At 47.4% G+C, this 13,089-nt stretch overlaps 1 protein-coding gene across 2 annotated transcripts in view; it reads left to right on the top strand.

Moving 5' to 3' along the window:
• Positions 1-13,089, top strand: part of LOC102985904 (carboxyl-terminal PDZ ligand of neuronal nitric oxide synthase protein) — a 306,668-nt gene that overhangs the window by 267,238 nt on the left and 26,341 nt on the right. For both annotated transcript variants that reach the window (XM_007109767.4, XM_007109768.4), the window contains exons 7-8: positions 9,592-9,758; positions 11,385-11,564. In XM_007109767.4, coding sequence (XP_007109829.2) covers positions 9,592-9,758; positions 11,385-11,564 — 347 coding nt within the window. The remainder of the gene's footprint in view (positions 1-9,591; positions 9,759-11,384; positions 11,565-13,089) is intronic.

Genomic DNA, 13,089 nt, shown 5'->3' with positions numbered 1-13,089 from the left:
AGTGGTTGTGGCAAGGGATGAGTGTCATTTTCGTCATTGTCAACTGCATTTATTCAGCGCTTACTCTGTGCCAAAATGAGCATGGAGATTGAGTAGAAATTTCAGCAGGGAGTGACTTCTAAACAGGCCCCTTGATGAAGAACGATGACCTTGGTTGGGGGGTAGAATTGAGGTGATATAGCCTAGAGGGTGAGACTGGAAGGCTGAAGAGAGTACTGATGGTGATGAGTGATGGTGGCTGAGGCTGCAGATAGAGACCAACGTGGTTACGCTCTTCTGACTAATAGGTGGTCAGCGTCGAGATAATGAGCTCATCAGCTACATGCACCTCTCCTTTTATAACCTATTTGGTGATAATTTTTTCAAATTACAGTAATATACGTGAGATTTCAGCTATTTGGCACCTTCTGTATACCATTCTCCCAAAGAAGAATGTAACTGATGTTCTACATGTAGAAACATCTCGGTTCATTTTAGGGAAATCTGTCAGGCCCAGTATAGTTGCTACAGAGTTTAAGATGTCAAAGCACTGAGTGTATCTCTTTAAGGAGGTCAAACATGGGTTGGATATGCTCTCCATATATCGTATTGGCATCTCTGCAGAGTAAAGGGAGTGGTAGGGGCTCTCCCCAACTCATGTAAGGGAGAATCTGGCCTGTGGAGTGATGTAAATTGTATTTTTCAGGCACACACACACACACACACACACACACACACACACACACACACATTTTAAGGAATTGGCTCATGTGATTGTGGAGGTGTGGCCAGTCCAAAATCTGCAGGGTAGGCTCCAGGCTGGAAATCCAGGAAAAAGTTGCAGTTCAAATCTAAAGGTGGTCTGCTGGCACAATTCCCTCTTCTTCCAGGGAGGTCAGTCTTTGTTCTGTTAAGACCTTCAACTGATTGGTTGAAGCCCGCCTACATCATGGAGGGTGATATGCTTTACTCAGAGTCTACTGATTTAAATGTTTACTCTCATGCGAAAAATACCTTCACCGCAATATCTAGAATAATGTTTGGTCAAATATCTGGGCACCATGGCCCAGCCAAATTGGCACACAAAATTAACCATCACAGAAATGAAAAGGCAGTGTGGCGTGATGGAGAGAGTGTTGGACCAGCAGATTAGAGGAGCAGCTGAGAGTTTGGGTTCTGGCACCTGAACAGCTGGGCTTGAACTCTAACTCTACCACTTCTCAGCTGGGTGACCCTCAGCAAACTTTATAGTCTCTCTGGATCTTTCTTATCTGCTAGGTGTTGGGAGATAATGCATGTAAATCAGCATCGTGCCTATCATGTAATACACTCTAAACACACATTAGCTATTAGCCAGTTCTCCAGTTCAGAGTCTCAACTACGTGACCCCATCTATGCCGTGGGGGCAGTGGACAAGAAGATCTCTGAAGTCCCATGATTTTATGACACATCCACATTAAATGGTTAATCAGGTGCCCTCTGAATGCGGTGTAGTGCCATTGCCGTGAAGTGAAACCTACTTTGAGTATCAGTGCTGGGAATTCTACAGATCTGAGATGGGAAATATTTTCTTATCAAGCCCCGTAGTCACTTCCCTTTTACAGCCCCACTTGCTTCCTTACTGTCTATAAACTGCTAGGAACACGTTCCTTTGTTCCGTAAATTCTTCACCCAGAATTTATTGACTTCATTAGGATTTTTCTCTGTAATGGGGTACCTTGAAGCTCCACAGTGGAACTGTTGGTTGGCAGGTTTTCTTTTCCTTTTAACAAGAATCTTGCTTCCACATTAGGGAGCTTTCATTTAATGCAGTGTTTATCTTTCCAGTGGAGCTGCCCCAGGCAGGCCGTTTGTTATGCAGAGGAAACTTGTTTACTCTGGAGGAATTGGAAAGTGCGGAGGCTTTGCTATCTTCTTTGATGTCTTGTCAGCCCTTTTCCCTTCTGGGTTTTGGGAGCGCTTTTAATGAAGGTCCTCACTTTCATTGTGTGTGCTGCCTCTCTCTCTTTCTTTCTCTGCCTGCCTTTCTTTCCTCCCCCATTCTTCCCACCGTTCCCTACCCTGGGGGAGATTTATCTTTTGTATCTTTTGGCAGCAGCTGCCCTTGGCCAGTACCAGGGGCGCAGAGCCAGGTGGGGCCACTGCCCCTGTTCCGCTTGCCTTGCTTTGCCCTGTGCAGTTGCTTTGACTCCTGGAGGGGGTTTCCTGGGAGAGATCTCGTCCCCCTGGAGGCGTCCTTCTTCCCATGGCAGCAGACAATCCAACGTGGGGAAGGGCTTGGAGCCCTTTGGAGATTTGAGCTTCTTAAAAATAAAACTCTTGCCATCTAGACCGTGAGCAGTGGATTCAGGAGTATTTACTGTGTACCCGTTACATCTGCTGGACCTGACTTATCCAAGCAAGCACACCACTGACCTTGTGTCACTTCCATGCTCCCACCACAACTGCTTTTCCATCTCATCAGGCCACCACTGCCTGATCCTTTGGTTCTCCTTAGTTTCAGTTCCCTTCCTTCATTCAGCAGATGTTTATCAAGTTTCCGCATGTGCCAGGCTCGATTCTGGGGATACTGTGAACAAGACAAGGTTCCCGCTGGCGAGGAGCTCACACTGAAAGTTGGGGTGGGGTATCAAACAGATGACAATCAAGACCATTTTAGGGGATGTCAATGCAATGAAGAAGGTAAAGCAGGGTGGCTGAGACTGCAGGTGGAAGCAGTGAGCCTGTTGGGAGATGAGGTGGTGCAATGGTTAAAAGCACCAAGCCTGGAGCCAGACTGGCAGGCTTTGAGCCCCAGCTCCAGCCCTACCAGCTGTGTGCCTCAGTTTCTTTATCTGTCAAATGGGGATAATAATAGTGCTTAACTCTCAGGGTGGTTATAAGGATAAATGAGTTAAGACATGTAAAGCCCTTAAACCAGTGCCTGGAACATAGTAAGCACTATTTGAGTTTAAGCTATTGCTGTTGCAATTTTGAGGCAAAAAGTGGCCATTTCAAGTACTCTTGGACTGAGCTGATAATCCTTTTTTTTTCCCAACCATTTTATTTTGAGGTATAATTGACATCTAAAAAGTTGTGCATTCATCCAACAGTACCTGTCCATTTTGCCCTGTGACGCTGGTCCATTACACATCTGTGGTGCCCAGACTTGGCCCCAGGCTACTTTGCCATTCATCAGTCCTTCTGCCTTTTCCCTTATCCCCAGTTTCCGTCTTGGTGGACGATGTTCTTCTTCTGTCCGAGATTAACCTTTTCACTGCCTCTGCTTTTCCCCTCATCTCGCCTCTTCCTAAACCCTGAGCCATCAGCTCTCTCTCCTGAATCATCACCTGGATCTTCTACTGTGCTGACTTTTTCCCCCACTGCAAATAGATAAGGTCAAGTCTCTTCCATCATAAAAAAAACAAAAATCAAACCTTCCTTGTCCCTGCATCTCCCCCAGCCTCTCTCTTTCCTCTCCATAGTCAAGCTTCTTGCGAGACACATTTATACTCATTGTCTACGTTTTACCCCACCCTCTCCATCAGCCCTTCAACCTCCAGTGATCTGCTGCCTGCCAGTCCTTCCTGAAACGACCAGTCCAGGTCACTGAAGGGCCACCTAGTCGGCCAATTGAACCAGCCTTTGTCTGCAGTGTGCACCACTGGGAATGAAGCACTCTCCTTCCCCAGCTTCTGGGGCCCCCTACCGCCACCCCGCACGCTTTCCTTTTTTCTCCGCTAGCTGCTTTCCAGCATCCTTTGTAGGTTCTTCTTTTTACCTACCCCTCAGGTGTGGGGATTTCTCCTGGGATTGGTCCCTATGCTCTTTTTTGACTTCCCATGGTTTTAACTCCAGCCCAGACCATTTTTTAAGAACTCTCCACTTATGAATAGTGGATATCTCCAGTTAGCTGCTACAAACTCTCACAATTTCATTCTCTTATCCACAATCCTCCTTCTCCTCAATTTTCCCTAAAGGATGCCAGTCTCTACTCAGTCACCTAAATCAGAGTTTTAAAACTCATTCTACATGTATTCCTCTCTCCTTCCCTCCCCATCTCCTCCTCTCTCCATCTTTCCCTCCCCATTCCCTGCCCACAGACAGTTGGTTGCCAAGTCCTATGATTTCTGCACCCCTGAAGGTATTTCAGATTTGTCCCCTCTGTTCTGTCTTATGCCACCTCTTTAGCTTAAGCCCTCATCTTTCTCACCTAGAGTATTGCTTTCTATCTTGTCCCTTATAGATCTATCCTCCACATCATCCCTAGGTGAAATTTGAAAAAATGAAAATCTTTTGGTATTACTTAACCAGCTTTCCTTCCTTCGAGATCAGATCCTGACTCTTCCTGGTCAGGTCCCTCCCGCAGAGTCATCTGCAGTGTCTCCAACCATGCTGTGGATTTCTGTACCTCTGTGTCTTTGCCCCTGCCTTGCCCTCTGCCTAGAGTGCCTTCCATGGCCTCCCCTCCCCTCTGCCTGCTTCTTCACCTGCCTTAGCTGGTACTCCTTCCTCAGGAGGTGTTTCCCCTCTGCACAGGCTTCTCTAACCCCCGCCTGACTTAGATGTTCCTCTTCTGTTGTCCTGCACCCTGGATAGCTCCCTCATAGGTGATACAGCCTCATGCTGCATCTGTGGTTTATGTCTGTTTCTTCCATCAGGCTGGGGAAGCATTGAAAGCACAGATTTTGCTTATTCATCTTTATGCCCAGTAGATTTCTTTTGTATACAGGGTTCTTAACAAATACTTACTGAATAGATGAATGAAATCAGCATATGTCTAGAGACTATTCAATGTACCCAGTATAGTTTAAATAAACAGTTTAAAAAGCACCACCCCCTACCTCAAGTTCAGTCTTACCTGTCCCTATTACAATTTGAAATCCATAGTGCCCAATCCTGTAAGTTTCCTGGTTTTACCAGAAGATTTTCGTATCATTTCTTGTCCCTTGGGCTTGTCGATATCAGGAACATTGCAAATACCAGATTTTGTCCCTTGTCTGATAGGACCTGAAGAAGACCGTTTGCTGTGGGTCCCTTTTCGAGATATTGTGTTATCTGATACATTAACAGGCACACACACAATAATAATATCCCTCCATCTAGCTTGTTCTTTCTCTCTACCCCAGCTTTACCCCCCTGGTTCTAACAGATCTGTTACTATACAGGCATACCTAGGAGATATCGCGAGTTCAGTTTCAGACCACAGCAATAAAATGAATATTGCAATAAAGTGAGTAGCACAAAGTTTTTGGTTTCCCAACACACATAAAAGTTATTTTTACACTATACTGTAGTCTATTAAGTGTACAATAGTATTATCTGTAAAAAACTGTACATACTTTTAAAATACTTCATTGATAACAAATACTATCATCTGAGCAAACCGTAATCTTTTTGCTGGTGGAGGGTCTTGCCTCAGTGTTGATGGGTGCTGACTGATTAGGGTGGTGGGTGCTAAGGTTGGGGTGGGGGCTGGGACAATTTCTTAGAATAAGGCATCAGTGAAGTTGGCCACGTTGGTTGACGATCCTTTCACAATTTCTCTGTAGCAGGCAATGCTGTTTTATAGCATTTTACCCACAGTAAAACTTCTTTCAAAATTGGAGTCAATCCTCTCAAACCCCGCCACTGCTTTATCAACTAAGTTTATGTAATATTCTAGATCCTTTGTTGGCATTTCAACAGTCTTTACACATCTTTGCCAGAAGTAGATTCCACCTCAAGAAACCACTTTCTTTGCTTATCCATACGAAGCAGTTCCTCATCTGTTCAAGTTTGATCATGACATTGCAGCAATTCAGTCACATCTTCAGGCTCCCCTTCTAATGCTAGTTCCCTTGCTGTTTGCACCACATCTGCAGTTATTTCCTCCACTGAAGTCTTGAACCCCTCAGAGTCATCCATGAAGGTTGGGATCAACTTCTTCCAAAATCCTGTTCGTGTTGACATTGTGGCCTCTTCCCATGGATCACGGATGTTCTTAATGGTGTCTAGAATGGTGCATCTTTTCCAGAAGATCTTCAATTCATTTTGCCCAGATCCATCAGGAGAATTGCTATTTATGGCAGCTATAGCCTTATGAAATGTATTTCCTAAATAATAAGACTTGAAAGTTGAAATTACTCCTTGATCCATGGGCTGCAGAATGGATGCTGTGCTAGCAGGCATGAAAACAACATTAATCTCATTGTAGCTCTCCATCAGAGCTCTTGGGTGACTAGGTGCATTTTCAATGAGCAGTAATAATTTGAAAATCTTTTTCTCTGAGCAGTAGGTCTCAACAGTGGTCTTAAAATATTCAGTAAACCATGTTGTCGACAGATGTGCTGTCACCCAGGCTTTGTTGTTCCATTTGTAGGGCACAGGCAGAGTAGATTTAGCATAATTCTTAAGGGCCCTAGGATTTTCGGAGTGTTAAATAAACATTGGCTTCAACTTCAAGTTGAAGTCACTGGCTGTATTAGCTCCTAAAGAGCGTCAGCCTGTCTTTTGAAGCTTTGAAGCCAGGCATTGACTTCTCCGCTCTAGCTATGAAAGTCCTGAATGACAGCATCTTCCCAATATAAGGCTGTTTCCTCTACATGGAAAACCTGTTGTTTAGTGTAGACACTTTCATTAATGATCTTAGCTAGATCTTCTGGGTAACTTGCTGCAGCTTCTACATCAGCACTTGCAGCTTCACCTTGCACTTTTTCGTTATGGTTATGGCTTCTCTCCTTAAACCTCATGAACCAACCTCTGCTAGCTTCAAACTTTTCTTCTGTAGCTTCCTACCTTCTCTTAGCCTTCATAGAATTTAAGAGAGTTAGGGCCTTGCTCTGGGTTAGGCATTCACAACTTGGCTAACTGTTGCAAGAGGCCTTGCTTTTGACCTATTTTGGCTTTCAACATGCCTTCCTCACTAAGCTTAATCATATCTAGCTTTTTTTTTTTTTTTTTTTTTTGTGGTATTGCGGGCCTCCCTCTGCCGTGGCCTCTCCCGTTGCGGAGGACAGGCTCCGGACGCGCAGGCTCAGCGGCCATGGCTCACGGGCCCAGCCGCTCCGCGGCATGTGGGATCCTCCCAGACCGGGGCGTGAACCCGGTTCCCCTGCATCGGCAGGCGGACGCGCAACCGCTGCGCCACCAGGGAAGCCCTATATCTAGCTTTTGATTTAAGATGAGAGACATGTGACTCTTCCTTTCACTTGAACACTTGAGGCCAGTGTAAGGTTATTATTTGGCCTAATTTCAATATTGTTGTGTCTTAGAGAATAGGGAGGCCCAAGGAAAGGAAGAGAGATAGGCAGGGTGGGTTGGGGGTGAGAGTGGTTGGCAAGTGAAGCAGTCAGAACACATTTATTAAGTTCACTGTCTTATATGAGTACAGTTTATGGTGCCCCCAAATAATTATAAGCAAAGATCACTGATCACATATCATCATAAGAAATAATGAATAGCACCTAATAACAAATAATGAGAAAGTTTGAAATATTGTGAGAATTACCAAAATGTGACACAGACACAAAGTAAGCAAATGCTGTTGGAAAAATGGTGCCAGTAGACTTGCTCAATGCAGGTTTGCCACAAACCTTCAATTTGTAAAAATGAAATATCTGTAAAGTGCAATAAAATAGGTATGCTTGTACTCTCTACCCGTTAGCTGTATTAAATCTATAAGACTCCAAATGTGATCATCAAAGAGCCCACTGAGTGGCAGGAAGTCTCTCAAAAAGCAGTCCCATAGTTGGTGACTTCATGTACGTCAGGCTTGGTTTGAGAACTCCACTAGTACAAAGAGAATGGCTGAGAAGTTTGTTTTTTGATGACTCCCCCAGAAGCAGAGCTAGAACCTAAGAGATTTTCCAGTCCCTTCTGGGCTCCTGGCCTGGGCATCTCCAGACCCTCTGGAGGGCTGCTTAGTTCTCATCATTAGGATCTCCAGGGATGAGGGGCAGCCTCCTCTTATAGCCCACTTCCCTGTTCTGCTACCCTGTCGTGACACTGTTGCCTTTGTTAGTGTTTACTGAATACCTTCTCTGTGCCAGATCCTTGGGAGACATGAATGAAATACACCCTTGGTCTCAAGACCAGAAGGGCACAGTTGCTATCATGTGCTAATTAAGAGCACTGACAGATGGATGCCCGGTGCTGTAGGAGCCAGTCCCTCCTGATGACTGATGGAGATCTCTCCTCAAACGCAGGCCCAGTTCACCCTGCTCACTCCTCTGCGGGCAAGGAGAATCAGAAGCTCAGTTCCCAACACCATCCACCTACTAAGAAATAGTCACGAGTCATCCATTGGCCTCCCTCTCACAGGATCAACCTCTTCATCGTCAAGAAGGTCACTTCTGGGTGCAGGAGGTGGTAGAAAGCAGCCCACTCCCTATGCTCCTGCCGGCTGGTTTACAAAGGAGCCAAAGAGCTGCCCTGCCAGGCCATGGTCCAGGGCCCTCCTTTCTGTTCCATGCCATTGCAACCCTTAGCAGTCCGTCTCCCAGCTCCCAGAGCAGCCAGGAGAAAAACCAAGCACACGGTTAGCTTTCTGAATACCGCCTTGTTTCCCCTGATGACTCGTATGGGTTTGCATGAGAAGACTCGTTAGAACTATTTGTTCTACAAGGCAGGCCCTCAAATGACCAAAGCCTGGCTCCCTGGGTTGGCCTTAGGGTTAGGGAATCAACTCTTCCTACTTCCTGCTTACATTAGCCTGTGCAGTTTTACAATTGGTGCTTGGTCTCTGAAGCCTTTTAAGAAGTTGTATTTGAAGACAGTAATGATGAACCTAATCCCAAATGTAGAGAAAAAAATGTTTCCTGGGAAATGCCTGAGAATTGCCAGGTGTTTTTATAGAGCCCAGGAAAGAAAGAGGAACAGGAAATGAAGAAAAATAAGAAACAGTAAGAATTTCATACATGTGCTGAGCATGTGATCAAAGACATGGTCACTGTCTTCAGTAGGAAGGGGCAAGTGGGAAATAGATAAGACAAGGCATGAAAACCAGCCACCTGTCTCTCCTCTGCCACTGCCGCCTTCTCCAGGGCCCTTCCCTAGCTTCTGGTCCTGGTCAGAGTCAGGCTCTGAGGATGGGAGACTGATGTACTGTGTGGGATGGGGCCTCAGATCTCCTTGTCCTTATTTTTCAGGCCTGCAATGCTCCCACCCACCTAACTCAGCCTCCACTGTATAGTTGAAGGAACTTGGGCCCAGGGAGTGAGGTGATTTACTCCTTATCTGACAGCCCATTAGGAGCATGGTGGGGGAAACTCCTACATCTCTGGACACCCAGTTCAGGGTTCTTTCCCTGGGCTGTTTCCACTCCTGAGTTTGGATGAGGTCGAGATGACTGTCATCCCTTTCTTCCAGGGTCCCCACGCCCAGTCAACATAAACATCATGCCAGCTTGGCAAAGCAGTCATGTGCAGGCTTGAGGAAATGTTGTCTTTGTTTCTGGACTTTAAAAGGATATTAAAATGAGAACATCTTATTGGATTGGAAATTTAACGGACTTGAGTGAAAAGATATGTGAAAATGTTACAAAGCCAGTGGCGTCCCTAGGCATGACACAGCTGAAAACTAAAGCGTTGGGAAAGTAGGACGTTGTTCTTAGTGTGGCTGTTCCCTTCCCTGCCCTCTCTGTTGTCCCTGTAGGCCGCCAGCTCACCGGAGCCGAGAGGGCCTCCACAGCCACCGCAGAGGAGACGGACATCGACGCAGTTGAGGCCCCGCTCCCAGGGAATGATGCCCTGGAATTCAGCCGAGGTGTGACTGACCTCGACGCGGTAGGGAAGGAAGGAGGCTCCCACACAGACTCCAAGGTAAGCCGGAGGTGGCCCACCCAGGTGGTCTGCACGCATATCACCTCCCAGAGCAGTCTGTGTCACAGCCTCAGCCACCGTCAGTCACCTCTTAGCACCTGCCGGGTCACCTTTAGAGTGAGGAGCTCCCCAGCACGGTGGTGGTTCCAGAGCATGTTTTACTTCCTTTCAGAGGGGCCTAACTTCTAGAGATTCAGTCCCCCTGTGTTGATGCTAGACGCTGCTGCATGTCAGGATGCCACAGAACTCATTCCTGGTGCACGTCACCCTCCAGGGTCCCATCAGTACTCGGTCCCCTTCTTCTCAGTGGAAGCCCCACCTTTAATGGCACCTCGTCGCTGCACAATACCTGTGCATGGCTAATCCTTGCACAATGTGACATGATCCCCGGGGGCTTAGCTGAAGGAACAGAGTGAGTTTGGTCTGCCTCTGCCTGCAGCTACCAGTTGTGTGCCTTTGATGCTCCTGAGGCTGGAGGTTGGCCCCTTGGAGGTTAGAAACTGCCAGACCACCTCAGGCATCATCAATTTCAACCTCGTATCTTACGGGTGAGATGATGGAGGCCCTCAAGGAGTTCCTGATAGGATCCAGGTTAAGAAACTAAGAACCTCCAAACCGAAGACAAAACAACCCCCCCCCCGCCCCCGCCAACAGGAGGAAAATACTGACAAATTGCCCTTCCTGTAGATTCCCTGACAGTTCCCTGTATCAGGAGTGCCTCTCTTTCCTCACCATGCAATGCCTTTTCTCAAGTGGAAGTCTTTAGGCTGGTTCATCAGAAGGAGAAACCTGTCTAGTTTGAAGGGCAATATTGTTCCAGATTGTCTGCCTGATATCTTCTTTGGTGCCCAGTTTGTACTCTGCAAGTGGCAAAAGCCCTCTGTCACTGGGTGCTTCCTCTTGCACATCTGAAGAAGGACCAGCAGCAGAGCTGCCAGAAATCAAATTCAACCCTGTGCTTGAATTCTCTGGCTCACAGAAACCGTCTTAATGAAAGTGTGCAACTACCAGGAGAGAGACAGGAGGGAAGGGAATGGAAACTGCTTTCCCCTTTCAGAGAGAGGATCTCTCCAGACCACTATCTGTGTCCCGACTTTCTTCCCTGGTGGCTCTCACTGTGAGAGGAGGCCGTGCTGCGCTGCAACACCTCCCTCACGTGTGGCCAGCTCAGGAGAACCCTGCAGAGCCTAGAAGAGGAAGCCCTAAGAACACAACAAAGTAAAGGTGGAAGCCGCCTCATAGTGGGGTGGTAGGTAGCTATCTTTCATAGAGACAGATCCCTCTAAGTCCAGAACCTCAAATAACTCAACAGCATGGTATAGTTGGAAGCTATGGGCAAGAGATGGGATGATCTCAGCTGCCTGGTCTCCCATCACATGGCATCAGTAACTCAGGTGTCCAGATAGGGTTTTCCGACTCTGTGGTCCCAGCGCAGGCCGTCGGATCATCATCTCCTCTGTGGGGGTCTGTCCACATTTCCACTGAAGACATAGCATTTCCAGCTCTTGGTTAAAAGCGGGCCATTTCACCCCACCCTCCTACCTGCTGTATGTATTAAAGGCAGAGTGAGGCCTCTAAAGGTGGCGCCTGCCCAGGGTCACGCCGTGTCTCCTCTTTCTCCGTCAGGTCTCACCCCGCCCCCAGGAGCCCGTGCTGACAGCCTCGCCCAGGATGCTCCTTCCCTCTTCTTCCTCGAAGCCCCCGGGCTTGGGCGCGGGCACGCCGCTGTCCACCCAGCACCAGATGCAGCTCCTCCAGCAGCTCCTCCAGCAGCAGCAGCAACAGACACAAGTGGCTGTGGCCCAGGTTCTCCTCAGCCTCCTCCCTACTTCGCAGGCTCCACTCTCATGGGCTTGACGCGCCTTCCTTAGCGAGGGGCACAGGGCAGGTTTACAACCTAGCGAGCTATGAGGGATGGCTCCCGCTGTTGGGTCGTTGCTTGTTGAGGAATGGGGGCGGCAGGGAGGGGAGAGATGGGGGACACGGTTGAAATGGGAAGAAGCGTTTTGGCTTCCCGTGTACCCCCCGCTCTGAGTTGGGCTTGGCTGGCTTGGCTGGATGTTGTTGGATAATGATTTGAACTTACTAAGGAACAAGATGCACATAATTTCACCCTTCCTTTCCTACCTTCATTTCCTGGTGTTTGGGGTGGGAAGGGACACCTCTGGAGTCAGGATAGATGTGACTTTGTGATACCACTCTTAAAAGAGTTTAAAGTAGGAATTTGTCCCAAACACCCTTGCAGAAGCTACCACCCTGGAAACCTTGTCCATAGGGGTTTCCATGCCTCGGTTAGTCGTCTACGCATTCCAGGAAGGATTTTTTTTTTTTTTTTTTTTTTTTACGATTTCTGCAAGCAGAATTTGATACCATACTGGCCTGGAGTTCATTATATTGGGATTTAACTTACAGGAACTTAGGCGTAGTATTTGAGCCATAATGAGAAGACTTGGCTTAGATTTCAGGAGCCAAGTGCTGTTTGAGCCCTGCAGACGTGTTGCACTGCTGCTGCTTTATAAAGGAGGGGTGAGCTGATTTCCCTGCTGCTTTTAGCAGGGATTCCTTTCGCTTGCTTTCTGTGGAGGGCATGGTAGTCCACATCTTCCTTGGAACTTGTGAGTCCGAGCTTCATCTTCTCTACGGGCAATCGGGGCACGGTGAAGACACAGTCATTTGTATCATTTACAGGCTGAATCCTGTGGTAAGAGTCAGACAGGGTGAGGACCTGGGTGGGTAGATGAAGACAGTGAAGAGGAGGGTGGGGTCTTCAGGGTTTGGAGAGTTGGTGAGAGATGGGGAAAGGCAGCTCTATGCATCGACATTCTACATCTGGTCAACCAGGCTGGCCTTCTGCGTTCTTGAATGAGAACGTGAAGATTTCTCCAGGGAGCTCTTATCGAGCCTCATCGTTTCTTCTCTTTATTCTTCTCGTGACCCTTGGGTGGAGTGAATCACCCAGGCGGAGCCGTCCTTTCCAACACATATCCCTTGAGGAAGCATCCAGCAGCCTAACCAAAAGGATGCAATGACTTGGGTCTTGAAAAGACCTTCTTTGTAACAGTCTCACCCTGACCTGGGCCTGAGGCCCAGCCTCATGGGTGCCTTTGCAGGCAGGTTTCAAGAGAGTAAAATCAGTAGGGCACTGCTTCCTAGTGATTTGAACCTTTTTAAAAATCCAGACCATGAACCAAAAGGAGGATTTGGTTCAGTTGGTTCAATCCTCATTCCAGGAGGATTTGCAGGCGTTCGCAAAACAGCAACAAAGAGGAGGAATGTCATTAATGGCTTCTTATATTTGGGGGAAAAATCATTACCTTTTGTCAGATAACAC

This window comes from Physeter macrocephalus, chromosome 4 (genome assembly GCF_002837175.3).
Source record: "Physeter macrocephalus isolate SW-GA chromosome 4, ASM283717v5, whole genome shotgun sequence".
Lineage (NCBI taxonomy): Eukaryota > Metazoa > Chordata > Mammalia > Artiodactyla > Physeteridae > Physeter > Physeter macrocephalus.
The sequence above is the reverse complement of the archived record's forward strand: the minus strand, read 5'-3'. Positions and strand labels throughout refer to the sequence as shown.